The sequence below is a fragment of the Cygnus atratus genome, chromosome 10 (genome assembly GCF_013377495.2).
Source record: "Cygnus atratus isolate AKBS03 ecotype Queensland, Australia chromosome 10, CAtr_DNAZoo_HiC_assembly, whole genome shotgun sequence".
Classification (NCBI taxonomy): Eukaryota; Metazoa; Chordata; class Aves; order Anseriformes; family Anatidae; genus Cygnus; species Cygnus atratus.
The window spans coordinates 10,012,888-10,028,006 of record NC_066371.1 but is presented as its reverse complement, the minus strand read 5'-3'; the positions used below and the strand labels follow the sequence as shown (position 1 = coordinate 10,028,006).

The window sequence follows — 15,119 nt, the reverse complement described above, 5'->3', positions numbered from 1 at the left end:
AGCTAGAAAAGTGTGCTAGAATGGGCAATTCCATAGATTGTGTAAATTTAAATGGCAGTGATGTTCTCAAAGTAATGGACATTTGAACCAAATACCAAAGCGGGCAGAGACACAGATAAGGTGCTACTCTTAGGTGTGTCAGTGGGATCTCAGGCTGTTCTGCAAAGCCTGGTGAACAGCAATGTCCCTACCACAGCAAAAAGCAGTGCTCAGGGTCACTGAGCAAACTTGTCAGCATGCAGAACACATTCACTGTCCCCAGACTATGTTTTAACCTCCGCTATTAAACACACTTCCATCTCTCTTCTTCCTATATTGCTTACAGCAGAAATAACACCCTGCAAGAGCACCGGTGGTACCATTTTAAAGGCAGAAAATAGTACAGTCTTTTTATTGCTACCAAATGGTTAAGAGACTGGAGCTTTACGATGACTTTGGGTTTCTGTTTCTCTGAACAGACCTAGAATTTCAGGATAGTATGACTATTAATGGCAACATCCACAGTACTACTTTTTTGCTGCTGCTGACCTGAATTCAGCTGGTGAGCTTAGCATTAGGGGTTTACATTTCCTCCTTTCCTTGAATCTCTTCAGTATGAATAAAGAATCTGAACATAAATAATGATTTTATACTGATGACTAAGAGGAAGAGGTTATAAATCAGTCTGTTTTTACCGAATGTGACAGCATCAAAGCACAGTTTTTTTTCCTGCCAACTTTGGTACAACATCAGGTTAGTCAATATCCACGAGGTGGCACTCTAATCTTACAAATTTGCCATAGGAAACTACCAGTATAAACCCGTTTACTGCTATTTATTTCATAGTAATGTTGAAATACTCCGTGATGACCCTGATCCCAGGAGAAATTTTTCAAACCTTGTCACCCCACATTTAATTCTGAGTTTAAAACAGTTGCACTGTGCTTCAGCAGCTTTCTTCCATAAAGATAAGAAGCTGTCAGAACACAGTTTCAAGAAGCAAATTGCCTCGGTTTTTTGCACATTGATTGAAGGCAATAATAGAAGCAAGAAGTGGAAGGAAAAGGTGTAATTTTAAGTCATTGAGTTTGTGCAATCCTGTTAGATGTGTACATAATTGTAGGATTGCATGTCAGAATTAACCCCAGTTGAATAGAAGTGAAGCATTTTAAGGATGTTTTGGGTTGTGTACTTAATGCCTTCTTAGCCACTCTGTCTAGAATCACAATACGTTGCAATTATTTATAAATTAAGCCTCAGAATGGTATTCTGAAGTCAGATTGTAACATTGACCCTGTTTTGCAGGAAAAAAATAATTTAAAAAAAATGCAGAGGCAAGGTCACAAAGCAAGTCTGTGGCACCGCAAAAGTTCAAACCCAGTTCTCCAAAACCCAGTTCTCCAGTCTGGCTGACTTATGCTAGAGATGTTTCGTGTTTAAGACCTCACATGAATCTGTGAGTATGATTCAGAGTAAGGTATGATTTTCTTGGAGCTGAACTAACCCCAAAGAGTGGGCAAAGCATTTAAAACTTTAGAGCATGACTGGAACTCGTTATGGCAATCATATCCCTTTGATGGCTTTCCCTATAAACAAAGTTTGTATCTGTCCTGCTACTACTTTAATCGTCTGTATTCATTTCCTGCTGCGCTCTGGGCTTTGTTTTTTCCGTGCCCTTGAGACTAGGGGTAGTTTTATGTATGTGTGTGATGTAAGAGCTGTACTGTCTTTGCATTAGTTTAACACCGAGCTGGAGCTGCACTAAGGCATGAATGCCATTTTTAACAGTACTATGTAAAAACTCATGATCAAAGTGTTCCTTTGTCAGCTTTATTTCCATGGCCTAATATTAAACAGGAGGACTCTTGCCAGGAAGGCAGTTCAGTGTCTACATTTTTAATGTAGACTTCCCCAGGAGGTACCAGTGGTGGCTCATGTTGCCTTCGGTGCACTCCACAGAGCCAGGGACAGGGCCTGGCTCTTGGGCAACGTATCTAAGGCATCTTTGTCCCACGTCTTTATGTAAGTATTGTTTTGATATGCAAGTTATCTTTGTCCAAAATGCAAAAGATGTTCAGGCATGCTTGAATTTCAACCTTCACCTGCCCTGTCTGGCTGGCAGGACTCAATCTGATCTCCAGAGAATCCCCTTTAGAGCAGACAATTTTCTCTGTGTCACCAAAGACTGAATTTCCTCCCCTTGGAGGGAGGGATCTGGATCTGGCAGTGAACTATGAGCATGTCAGCTAAGGCTCCTAGAAGGGGTAGAAAGTAACTGGCTGCAATTCTGTAATGTTAGAGGCAGAAACTACATGCATCAAATTGCCCTTGGCTGTTTTTGATACAAACGGCTCTCCAAATCCTTCAGTGGCCAAGGCCTTGTACTGATACCAGTTGTATCAATAGTTCTAAAATTGTTAAGTTCCAGTGCTGTTAGATCCTAATGTTTCACAACTTGTAGTAAAATTGGGCCAAGATCTTCCCCCTTCTCCCTTTTTTGGTCTGTTGAAATGTCTAAAACTTACATCCTACCTTGTCCTGTAAGACCCAAGATACTGACTTTGCATCTTAAAAGCAGTTAAAGATGTTAAAAACAGGCAAGAACAAATGTAAAAATACTAAGAGCATATGAATGATTACATTTATTTTCCCCTCTGTCAAAGATACGGCCTCAAGTGGGCCATTGAAACTTGAACTTTCATAAAGATTCCATTGAAATTTAACGGTTCTAGCTGGAAGTTTACTTTGTAATTAAGAAAGTGCTTTGCTTGCTTTCTCTAATTAAACAAATTAAAATCCCTTTTTCACAGTTATAAAGTAAACGCTATTCTCAGTAAGTATCTAAAAGAAAAACAACTCCTATACTTCTAGAAAGTTTAAAATACGTTTAGCCCCATTTAAGGAGAGGGATCTAGGAGATGGAGGAGGTTGCTCTGGCGCTGTGCTGCCAGCCCAGCACTATCTCCTGTCATGATTTCAACTGATAGACAGAGGTGCCAGATCATGGTCAGCCATCACCCCCCACACTCAGTGATTGTGGTGCTTTGACCTTTAAGTGCAAAGTGCCTGAAACCTGATATATATTTATGGTAACGTGGGCTTTTGCTGATAGAAGTCTTGTATGGCTACAATAAATGGTGCTGTTCCCTGGCCTTCCAGCTCAGATTGCAGCTGTGACCAGAATTCAGAGAATGGTCCTTCTGCTTGTATCACTCAGAGGCTTCCAGGCTGTATGCAGCGGTGCTAACAAACACCATTCAGTGCTTAGCCTGTATCTTTTGCTGTCTATTGCAGGGCGTTCCTGCCCGATACCTTTCTTAAAAGCATCTTGGTCACAGACCAACGTCTGGTTGCTTCACAATAGTTTGCGTTCAGCTCGCCTTTTGACTGGAACAGGTATTAAGAATTTTAAACTCCCACTCCTAGATTTCACATAATTTCTCTAGTTTAAGTGAGCCATTCAGCATGTTTTATCCTTGCTGAAGCTTTTTAATAAAGCATGTTAAACACAAAGGGCTCATTTGGAAACCTTTTCATTCCCTTTCTTATCATTTGTTGCTCTTCGCTGGGTTAATGGAAGCAGTTGCTGCAGCACTAGGTATGAAGATAGCTGTGAATTACACTCTTCTACCACTGGCTTGTGCAGACAGAGACAGAGCTGGTGCTCAGTCAGAGTTTTTATTCCAGTCCTTTTAACATAGTCACCTTGGTAGTAGTTTCGTACGCTCCACATCTCATTACAGAGGTCAGAGGTTTCCAGAAATACTTAAAGCTGTGATCTGGTACTTGCTGTCTTGCAAAGCTCCACTAAAATAGGAATACCTGGGAGGCAAGCAGAATACTGCATATGATTGTTAGTGTTTGAAGAAGAAAACGGTGTTTTTTTCTGCACAGAAAGAATTACCCAGTCATTTATCCTAGCCATAGAAAATACCAAGAAAGGAGAGAAGGAATGTTGCTCTTCAACAAGAATGTGTTCGTGTATCTTTTTTGAGACAGAGGCACCAGCCTTTGTCAGAGTATTTTTCCTTTTTTTAAAGCAAAAATACGTACAGAGACAGAAAATGGGCATTTTTTGTAGAAAAAAATATCTGCATTTTGGGTGAAAATCTTTCAAGGTTGCTTACAATGACTCATTGCAATGTCTAGTTCAGAGCCACTTTCACTTTACGGGGAGCGTACACAACACCACAAATCCAAGCTACGATACTACAAGAGTTCTCATGAAATAATTTTCTATCAATGGAAATTCTGGGTAGTGTTGAAGATGCCTCAAACTAGGTATGAACTGAGCTATGTAAATATTGATACCCTCTCATGATTACAGAGGGGGTTTGCAGTCATATTTTCTTCACGCATGGTTGGAAATCTTCAATGTTGCACATTTCCACCTTCAAGCAAGATCTGAAGCAAGTTTATTATCCCTGATAACTCAGCTTTGTTCTTTGCTTGCTCAGCCTCCCCGAGCACTTGGAATTCGCAGTTTCATTCATCTGTGCTTCCCAGCCTGAAACGGCACACAATGTACTTCCATGGCGTAGCTGGCAGCGTTTTGCTGACGTGTGAATTAGTTCTTTGAGCTTCCTGAAGTCGAAGTGCCTGCTTCTTTGAAAATCATGTGAAAAACCATGCCCAGCATCCTTCAGTCCTCTTCCAAGACCTCATCCACGCGCTGGAGAGCACTCCGCTCGCACAGATGAGCCCAGCCGGGGAGGGGAAAGGCGTCCGAAGGTTTCTCGGGGGGGAGGCACGGCTTCTTGCTGCTCCAGGCAGCCTGCCCAGTGGTTCGGGCTGAGGGCCCCCAGACAAAAGCCTGGCCCACCAAGCAGGAGACCCACTGTGAGGGGGGCCCGCCGGGTGACAGCCAGCCAGGCTGGGCCTGGGGCGCATGCACTGGGCCAGGCAGATCATGGTGGCTGCGGCCTAGGATGGGGGGCACCATGTCCTGAGGGGCGCCCACCCAGCCAGGGAACCTCCAGCAGCACCTTGTGTGTGGCCACAGGGCTCAGGGCTCTTCCCTAGGAGCCCAGCCAGCCCACACCAGCGCCCCCCACCACCTGCCCACCCCGCACAGGGAGCTTCTGTCCTGCCATCGCCCTTCACTCAGGAAGGGAGCAGCCTGCATTAATTCTTTCCCCCTTCGCCCCTGTCTCAACAAGGTGACATCCCTTCCCCAAAGTTTCCATACCCAGCGTATCATCGCTGCTATTCACTTCTAGTCACATAAGCACCGCGCCCCCTCCTCCTACGCCCTCCCCCAAGGGCATTGCTGTGAGCATAAAGGAGCTCTTGCAGGGATTCAAGGAAAAGGTGCAGGCGACTATTTGTAGGACAACAGCAAGGGGCACGGCACTGCAGTATACCTAAGCAGCAACTGCAAAAATGGTTTATTTTGGATAGTGGTTGTCCCCAAGTTAACCGCTTCTCTGGTGATGGCAGTATAGCCCACCGTTTCATTTAGAGAGAACTACCAGCTCTTATGAGAGCATATGCTGATCTAGCCACACCTTGCACAGTTGCAAGTAAACCTGAGCCTCCAGGTTAAAATCTGTAGAAGTTTAATACTCAGGCCCTAGCTCTCATTGTCAAAAAAAAAAAAAAGGTGCAGAACTTTAAACTTGATCTCCTAAATGACTACCAAACCAGCAGATGCACTCAACCTACAGAAGGTCACAAGTAATCTTCAAGAAGTTTCATTTCCAGTATAATCCAGCAAAGCCAATTTTAAAACAAAGCCCACAGGTAAAGAGAAAATATCACCTCTTAACAAAAAAGTTTTATTCTGACTAAACAAAATGTACAATGTTACCTAAGCGCTAGCGAGTTTTCTTGATGTTCTGAATGTTGCAGGTCCATTGAACAACTCGATCACATCTTACATTGTAGCTCGATCAAGCTACTTTTTGCCAGACTTCTTTATTCCACCACTGGCTGCCAAAAGAAACAACACAACTGGTTAGACAACTGACAGAGATCTCAGCTACAAGTTTAGTTCTTTATAAAATCAAATCCCCGCTAGACTGCCTGTACAACTCAGATCCCCACCAGAGTTGGTTTTGCCTTTGCATGTGTTACTCTCCTCTGTTTGTGATCTTACAGACTTTACTCTAAATGAGTAACTTAACATTAGAAACCAAGTCTCCCCTGGAACCAAATATGCCTCCTAAACCTACAACAGAACTAATTATTTCAACCATTCCTGTGCTCCTCCATGCACACCCTTATTTTTATTTCTAACACAACAGGAGTACAGCCTGGTCAAACCAAATTTAAGGCTAAGGGGATAAAAGCATCAGTATTTCTGAAAGAAAAAAACAAAAACAACAGAGGCCCCAGTTGGGATTGAAGCTCTACTGTAGCAGGTACTGGAATTACAAGAGCCTTTGCGTTCCCCATTACTGAAGAGCATAAAGCAGGGTCAAAGAACACAACATTAACACAGCAACAAATGCAGCACTTTTTTTGTCAAATGCTGTTTTTTACAGCATGTGTCATCTATGACCAGTGGAAAGGAGAAAAGCATAGGAGGACTACAGCATTCATGGCTGCAAGGGCTGACAGTCAACAGCAGACTTTGCACTGTGTTCCAACAGTGTTGCCTTGCTGAGCTCTTGGGCACAATCTACACACAACATAATAATCACTGTCTGATTTCGCTCTCATTGGCCAAGGACCAAATGACTGAAATTCATCTAGAAAAAGACAGAGTAATAATGACAAGTAAGAACGATCAAGAAATACAGAAGTACTCGCAGCTGAAGCGCGCTACACAGAACAAGTTTAGGATGGTAAGGACACAGAAGGGAGGTTCAGGGAATTTTTTTGCATCAGCATGCAATGCCAAAGACATTCTGTAAGTCCCACACCCAGCACATTTTTTGTAAGCAGATAAATCAGAGGAGCTAGATTAATTTGAGATAAACAGACAAGAAATATCCCATGTTAGTGGAACTGGATTGCATTCCACTCCAAGAACACCAACTCAAATATGAAATTGCAGAACTGCTGGCTAGGATTTGTAACTTATCATTACAGCCACCATGTCAGAGGACTGTTTTCGTGTTACTCTTCTGTGCTTGTGATCTGCCAGCTACGCTGCCAGCACAGCTCCCAGATACAGGAAGGGTTCTGGGAAGAAACTAGAGAACTAAGGACCAGCAAGTCTGACCTTGGTCTCTGGCAAGATAATAAAGTCTGTAATAGAGCAAACGGATAAACAGCCTCGTGAAAGTTAACAGGACTTCTGTAAATGGTAAATCCTTACTCGCTGTCCTGCTGGAACTCTCTAAGGCTATCATTTAGCGCGCAGATAAAGCGAATCCAAGGGATTTCATATTTCCAAACAGCATCTGACAAGATTCCATGCAAGCAAGCATAGTTAGTGAAACTGAACTTGCTGTGGGATTGCTGTAAATGTCCTTTTAGCGCCTCTCAATATTTATTTTTTTCTAAAGAATAAGAAGCAAAGGGTAAAGTTTAATGGTCTTTATAGAATGGAGAAGGGATTAGCCATGTTAACGGACCACAGGCCAAAAGCACCTGCAGGGAATAGGCAGGACGTACCCCTCAACATCCCTAATGCGATCACTACAGATGCTGGAGGAGTACAAGGTGACTGGACAGCCTCACACCAACAGAACCTCCTAGTACCACTGTCTGAAATAAAGACTGGCCTGGACACACCATCAAAACACAGTCTGCAAAACTTCTCCCACAGCATAGCATACTGCACGGTCACTTAAGCAAAAGCATTGAAGCCAGACTTATTTCCAGTCAGCGTGTTGGGTTTTTGTTGTTTTTTTCCTGCCAGGAATCTCGTGCTCTTGAAATTAATTCTTTAAGAAAACAATTACTGCATTTGTTAAACTTTCAGAACTGTGGCAAAGCCTACGTGTTTCTTAATGTACCTGGAAAGAAAAGGGTGGTATGCTAAAATAAGAGCCCAAATCTCTCTCCGCCGTCCCACTAGAACAGCTTAGCATGCCCTGTACAGTTATACCTGCTAAACCAGAAACTGCATGGTGAAATTGCACAGTAAAATAAATAAATAAATAAATAAATAAATAGAATTAGCGTCTCTTTGTTATTTATCATCTGCAACTGCCATCAACCTACTAGTCATGTTGAATAACTCAGAGGTACAAGCAAAACCATTAGACTTTTGAAGCCAGCAAGCCCCTCTTTTTTTCCTATCAGTATGGCACCTCACTTACCGAGGGGCCCTTTTCCAGCAGCCTTTGCTTTCATCTCCTCAAGTTTCTTTTGCTCCTCCTTCTGCTTTTGTTTAAACGCCAGATCTGTCTAAAGAAAAGAACAACAGAGTGTGTTAGCATCTCCTCCCCAAAAAACTTTTAAAACAACTGACAAGCAATGAGAAAGAAATGTAATGTTCTAACATACACAGTCTTCATAGACAACAAGGCTGAAAGGGACTGCAGGGTTTTTCCTTGACACTCAGGATTTTGAGATTCCTCACCAGTCCAGTCCATGGCTCAGCTTCCTTAAAACTGGAAAATTTTCCTCTTCTTCATGCTGAAACTTCCCTTGCTACAATGTGAGCTTTTTACTTCCCTTTCCCCCCCCCCAAGAGAACAAAATACTGTTTCTCTCTTCAGGTTTTCCAGGATTTTTTTTCTGTAAACTGTGTCTTTACTAGTAAATCACTCTCTACCATGCTATAAAAAGACAAAAAAAAAGTGGATCAATGCAATGCCCACACATGCTACCGCTCTGCTGAGAGGAAAGGAAATGTTATTATATCACATTTGCCACATGATATTTTCTTTATATGGCCTGTGTGATTTTTCTTTTGATTTGTTTTGTTTTGCAACACCTGATTTTCTTGGTACACGTTCAGTGTATGGTCTGTCTCAAAGCCTTTCAGGTGCACCTGAAGTTTAGCCACTCCTTCTCCTTGTATTTTACAAGTTAATTGTTCTTTCCAAAGAAAGGGCCATAGCATACACGCTTAGTTAAACAAATCCCTTTGCTTTCCTTCAAGCTTTCTCCAATTTAAGATTACTTTGATCACTAGTCTTGTCCTTTTGACAGTCTGTGGCCCCTCCAAATTTTTTCTACAAAGACAACAGCAGAACTGTCAGTAAGTTAGTCAGCTGGCCAACCACGGAAGTAATCAAGACGTTAGACTCCGATGTAAGACAAAATCTTGCCATCCCCCAGTCAATATATCCTTGCGGTCGGACACTGAAGGGTTAGCAACTGCTTTTAGAGTGTGACTGAGCAGCTACCTGCCTGTTCACCTCCATCACTTCCCTAGGTCCTGTTTCTACCCAGGTTTTGGCAGTTATCAAGAACTTGATATTTACTGTCCTTCCCCCCATACACAGAGCTCTGCCCTGCTGCAGATCACAGTTGCCTTTGTCTGGTAGCTTTACTACAATCCATGCTGGCTATCAGCTTTTACGTTGTTGTAACTTGGAAGCTTCTAAGCCCTTAATTGGGTCTAATGCTTCTCTGGCAACAACGCTTATTTATAAAGTTACCAATTCATCTTTCAAAGAGGCATCACATCTATCTTTTTCCAGCCACTGCTGCCTCACCCACCCTCCACAATCCTCAGAAGCAGCAACAGCTTACCTCTGCCCTTCCGTTTACGTGCCGTTAACACGAGATTCACCAGTACCTCTAGCTACTTCACCAGCTGACAACCCACGGTGTCAGTTCCTACCCTAGGTCCTTGGGAACGAGTTTGTGGGGCGAGAAGGGAAGGAGAAGAAGGGGAAGGGGAAAAGACGAGAAGGGAAGGGGATGGGGAAGGGGATGGGGAAGGGGATGGGGAAGGGGATGGGGAAGGGGATGGGGAAGGGGATGGGGAAGGGGATGGGGAAGGGGATGCCCCCCCCCCGCCGCCCTACCTCATCCAGGTCCTTGGACTGCTTCTTCGGCTGTTTCAGCGGCTTCTTCTTGCCGCCTGCAAAGACAGAGAGCTCCGTGAGGCGAGGCGAGGCGAGGCGCGGCGCGGCGCCGGCGGCCCCGGCCCTTCCCCTTACCCTCCCGGCCCGACATGGTGCCCGCTCCGCTCCGCGCCGCTCCGCGCCTCGCCGCCCGCTTCCGCCCGGCCCCGCGCCGCCGCCGTAGCTCGGTGGCTTCCGCTTCCGGGCCGGGCCCGGTGCAGGTAGGGCAGGGCCCGGGGCAGGCCCGGCGGTGGGGTGGGGGGGGGGGGGGGAGCGGGGACAGCGGGGTGGCGGAGGGGACCGCCGCGAGATGCGGCAGCGCCGCCCAGGGCGGCTCCCGGCCGCCTGAGGTGAGGAGGGAGCGCGGGGCAGTAAGCGGTGTGACGGGGAGGGGGTGCGGGGGGCCCCCGCTGGGTGGCTTGGGGGCCCCCGGGGTTGTGGTGCGCCGCGTTATTACGGGGAACGCGGCCCCAGGGCTGCTCGGCGTCGCTGCTGTGTGGTGGGGTTGTGTAACGGGGCGTGAGCAGTCAAAAGCTGACCCCAAATGTCTTCCTCCGGGAGAATCCCCTCCTGGGGACACGCCTGTGGTGTCGTCGCCACCTGAAGTCACGGAATCAGAACGGCTCGGGTTGGAAGGGACCCTAAAGATCATCTGGTTCCAACCCCCTGCCACGGGCGGGGACACCACCCACTAGGTCAGGTTGCTCAGAGCCTCATCTGACCGGGCCTTGAACGCCTCCAGGGATGGGGCAGCCACAGCTCCTCTGGGCTGCCTGTGCCTCACCACCCTCGAGTGAAAAAGAAAAGAAAATTCATATGTAAAACTTTTCTAATTAACAAAAAGCATGTACCAAGTATCAGGCTCTCTCCATGTGTTGTTTTTATTATTATTATTATTACTATTATTGTTTTGGTCAAAACCTTGTATAGCCATACCCAAACTCCATAAAAAGCCTCAGATGAAAATTTGCTTGTTTATAACTTTTAGAGGAATGGACTAAGTAGCAAATTAAAATCTTCTTTACACATCAATGCAGGCATTAAACAGGAATAAGCAGTCTGTTTTTGCAGGGTAAGCAGGAATTTTAAGGCTATTTAAAATGTCTGCATAACTCTGAAGTCATTACCTGATGCTCATACGATCTTTTGGCTCTTCCTTATATTTTAGTTTTGTAGGTAGTCAGTTAGAAAAAACTTACGTACACTTTAGTACTTCTGTGTTTTCTCTCTGCCCTTTGTGTGTTTGTCTTTCCACTCTTCAAAGCTTCGTATATCTGTGGAGCCTAAAACACAGGGAATGATCGAGCCCCACTTCTTTACCTCTTTGAGCTTGTTTTTTTTTTTTTTTTTTTTTACCCCTCTCTCTCATTTTTTTCTGTTCTTTTCCAGAACTGTTAGCACATGTGACACAGTACACAGAGTTCAAATGTGAAAACACAGAACAAAATTTCCTATGGCAGTCACTTCTGCGCTGAAGCATTAAATTACTGTGAAGCTACTCCTGCTGGTACTGGATATGTAACATGTGATTGCTATTTGTGCAATGAGTAAATCAGCAATCAAGAAGCATGGTGGAACTACTTAATAACAGCAGAAAAGCAGGAATCTGTGGCAGAACTGTCCTTTGAAAACTGTGGAAAATGTCCTAGGTAAGTAATAATGTAAAACTAGTGATGGTTTGGCCATTCTAGAATTTTATTCATATTCTGATACATATGTGTAGTTTTAAGAGGTGTTTACCAGCCTTATTTTAATAACTTTTTTCTTCATCCTTGTAGCACTTTTTCTCAGTGAGCATATTCAAGACATGGGGCCAATAAAATATAAATCAAGTGTATTCTCAGTGTCCTGTGGCGTGCAATATCACCATTTTATGATAAAGTGCTGTCAAAAAATGAATTTACACGTAGTGCGAACTTACTGTTCCTCGGGACCTAAGCAGCCTGAAGCCAAGTCAGCGATAGAAACAGCCAGGGGTCTTCTCAGTCGGCTGACAGAAACGGGGACTGCTATGGGGAAAAACTCCCTTCAAAAAATATCTGCAACGGGCAAGAGTTGGTGGGACAAATATGAAGAGTTTGTTGGCATTAATGAAGTTCGAGACGCTCAGGGAAAAGTGACAGAGGTAAACGTGGACAAAACATTAAAAATAAAATTAAAAAAAAAAGTTAAAAAATGATGAGTTAATTAATATGAAGTATGAACACTGTCTATGAGGCAAGAAAGAGCCTCCAAAGAGAACTGTGATTTTTCTGCTTTAACTGGCTGTGCAGATATTATGATTGTGTTCTAGTCTAGTCATCTTAGTAAATGTAGCGTATCCCCTGAATTGTAATGGAGTGCACTTTTATTTGTTTTCTCCGTGAAATTCATATAACTAGCAATTTAGATCTGTCTGGTAATAAGTCTCTAAAATAAATGATCTCTCTTCTTAGGCTGAAAATGTCTTTATGATAGCTCGAGGCATAGTACGAGAGGCTCGTGAAAATGTAGAAGCCCAACAGACTAAACTGAAGGAAATTCGGGACCGCTTGGACAGGGTCTCTCGGGATGACACCCAATACTTAGAACTGGCTACTCTGGAACACAGGTTGCTGCAGGTAACTTGTTGGTATTTGAGTGATGGCAAATATAATGAAAATTTGTGTGCATTGCTTTTATTGGTAGAGACTGGTTTTGTAGATGCATCTTACTGTTGAAGAGCAGTGGTCTGAGCTAATCTTCATTATACTTGTTTTAATTAAAGTAATTATTGTAGATGATTTGACATGCAATGGAAATCATATGCTAATGTTAAAACAGGGTAGTAAATTTGGAGACAAAAGCTGAAGACAGTGAACCTAGAAAACTAATTGTTTGAGTGGTGACAGGTGCGTGTCAACAAAAAGCTGGGATTCATGGAAGGTTAATTCGTTGTGATGAGGAAGGTTCACTTCTGGCTGTTAACCCATCAAAACTCTCATCTGCCTTCCATCTGGCTGCAACACCCAGTCAATTTTCTAAGGCTTTTGTCAGAGAGCAAAGGAGCCAGGCTGCTCCACAAGGGAGGATGAGCAAGAAGTTGAGGTTGACCACAGCACAGGCAGGGTTGTTATCCTGCACCCACAGGGTGCAGTCCTACAGCACCTCACCTGGATGAACCATGGCGATAGGAACACGTTCATCAACAGTCTATCAGTCACAGATAAAGGCAAGGCAGCAGCCAAAGTCAGCCCAGAAATCCAAATGAAACTGCAAGGACAGCAGGAAAAAGGCACAGCTGTGGCTAAGCTCAGGCAAGGAGTGGGTACGCAAACCTGAGCTTAAATGGAGCTCCTGGATCAATGCACAGAGCGTCAGAAAAGAACTAAAGAGAGCTGTCCAAATAAAAGATCTGCTCCAAAGAGCAGATGAAATCTCAAGAAGAATAGAGCTGTGCGTGACTATGAAGGAAGGTAGAGCTAAAATTACCGCTGTCTGTAAGGTGGTACCGCTGTCTTACAAGAGGAACGTGTGCTTAGAAGAATGAGGTAATTTGGGGAGTGCAGTTAGCTGACAGACAAGTTCGCTACTATAAAAAACAGCAGAATTTTACTTCAGAAAAATTAACCATAAAACTTTCCGGTGTTTTGCTGAAATCCAGTGGCTTACAAAAGGAATTGCCACGCTGAAGCTGGCAAAGGCACAAAAGGAAGACGTACGTGTGAGCAGGGAAAGAAAGAGGAGGCAAAAGAATGAGAAGTGTGTATGTTCACAAAATTAACCTATCCAGGACATCCTTTTTAGTCCTATTTTCAGTTCCCGTTTTAGGGGGCTTAGAACTGAAAGAGAGAAGTGTGGTAAAGGTAGTGTTTGGAGAAGTAGGCAGAGCCAAAAAAGTGTACCTGATGAGGAGAGAAAAGCTTTGCCTGTGCATACCACTTTTCTGTCATCAGGATGTGACAGATTCTTGTGTAGATGATCTTCAGTTGTAATTCTTGATGACCTTTTCTGTTTCTTAGGTTTGAGCTGAAATTATGTCTTGCTGACTGAAGTAGGATTAATAAAGAAAATTAAAAGGGAAAATTATTGAATAGAACTAATGCTTCGTTTCGCTTTTTTTCCATCATTTTCATTTTTCACTCTTTTTTTAGCTTCATGTTATAGCTTCTTCAAATCAAAATGTGTTTCTTGCAGGAAGAGAAGAGATACCGAGCTGCCTACTTAAACGCAGAAGAATCTGAGCGAGAAAAATTCTCTCTCTTCTCTGCAGCTGTAAGGGAAAGCCACGAGAAAGAGCGAACAAGAGCTGAAAAAACAAAGAACTGGTCTATTATTGGCTCTGTACTGGGAGCCATTATAGGTGTTCTTGGTTCCACTTATGTTAATCGAGTAAGGCTGCAAGAACTAAAAGTCTTGGTGCTTGAAGCACAGAAGGGCCCAATAAACCTGCAAGAAGCCATCAAAGAACAGGCCTCCAGCCATTACTTGCAGCAGAAGGATCTCAGTGACGTCATAGCAGACCTGAAAAACATGCTGCAAGCAAGGACATCACAGGAAATAAAAGAAGGTGCTTTGTTAGCAAGAGGAGACAGGAATGACTCCATAAAACTAGATTCTCTTTTAATTCCTTTAAAGGAACAGCTAAACTACACTAAACAAGTCACTTCATGTCTTGGGAGTTTACAACAGCAGTTTAACAGTCTGCAGGAAAGTATAGCGCAAATAATTTCTGACATGCAGAGCGTTAAACTTGCAGTTCATTCCAGACCTATGGAAAGAGCAATGCCAAGGCCTTCAGCAGAGGGTAAGGGACAGGCTTCTGCTGTGAGAGATGTGATCTTAGAATTGTGTGACACAGAGCGGAGACTGGAATCACAAATCAAGAGAAATTCTATTTACAGCACTGCAATCACATGTACTGTGTTTGCTATTACTCTACCAGTACTCTATATTATACTTAAAGGAAACTGATCTCTAATTGCTGTAATTTACTACATTAATAAAAGTGAACTTGCGCTCTAAGTACCTAGAGTACAAGTCCGCATAAATTTGTGCTAGTGTTTCTCATTATGCTTTCTACTGTACAGTTGGAAAACTTGTAAAGGCTGTCCCTCTGCCGCTGCAGGCTCCGTGCTAAGCCTTTCACTTGCAGTGTGTCCTTCAATTCCTCAAGTGAAGGAAATTGTATTGCTTCATCTCTTGACTTCATTCACGGTTTCGTTCTTCTGCAGTCTGGTACTGCATATCATGCCAATCAGTGACCTT

At 43.7% G+C, this 15,119-nt stretch overlaps 1 protein-coding gene and 1 long non-coding RNA gene across 4 annotated transcripts; one reads left to right on the top strand and one right to left on the bottom strand.

Annotated features, from left to right (window-relative positions):
• Positions 1–5,735: 5,735 nt before the first annotated feature.
• LOC118248088 (uncharacterized) lies at positions 5,736–10,124 on the bottom strand. Its single transcript, XR_004778662.2, has 4 exons — positions 9,990–10,124; positions 9,855–9,910; positions 8,193–8,280; positions 5,736–5,910 (listed from the first exon to the last, which is right to left on the bottom strand). It is a non-coding gene; the product is annotated as an uncharacterized LOC118248088 (long non-coding RNA).
• CCDC51 (coiled-coil domain containing 51) lies at positions 10,047–14,902 on the top strand. Of its 3 annotated transcripts, none has more exons than XM_035546695.2 (5): positions 10,047–10,114; positions 11,283–11,542; positions 11,672–12,018; positions 12,329–12,493; positions 14,049–14,902. In XM_035546695.2, exons 3-5 carry the CDS (start codon positions 11,701–11,703, stop codon positions 14,823–14,825), a joined length of 1,260 nt encoding a protein of 419 aa, XP_035402588.1. In that variant the 5' UTR covers positions 10,047–10,114; positions 11,283–11,542; positions 11,672–11,700; the 3' UTR covers positions 14,826–14,902. The 3 variants fall into 3 exon arrangements, with proteins under 3 accessions (XP_035402588.1, XP_035402590.1, XP_035402589.1); XM_035546696.2 differs by lacking the exon at positions 10,047–10,114 and adding an exon at positions 10,146–10,243; XM_035546697.2 differs by lacking the exon at positions 11,672–12,018.
• The last annotated feature ends 217 nt before the right edge of the window (positions 14,903–15,119 follow it).

Excerpts from the sequence above, each read along its gene's own strand:
- CCDC51 (XM_035546695.2), top strand. The coding sequence starts at position 11,701 with ATGGGGCCAATAAAATATAAATCAAGTGTATTCTCAGTGTCCTGTGGC. Across the intron at positions 12,019-12,328 it reads CTCAGGGAAAAGTGACAGAG|GCTGAAAATGTCTTTATGAT; the intron begins GTAAACGTGGAC and ends CTCTCTTCTTAG. Across the intron at positions 12,494-14,048 it reads TGGAACACAGGTTGCTGCAG|GAAGAGAAGAGATACCGAGC; the intron begins GTAACTTGTTGG and ends TGTTTCTTGCAG.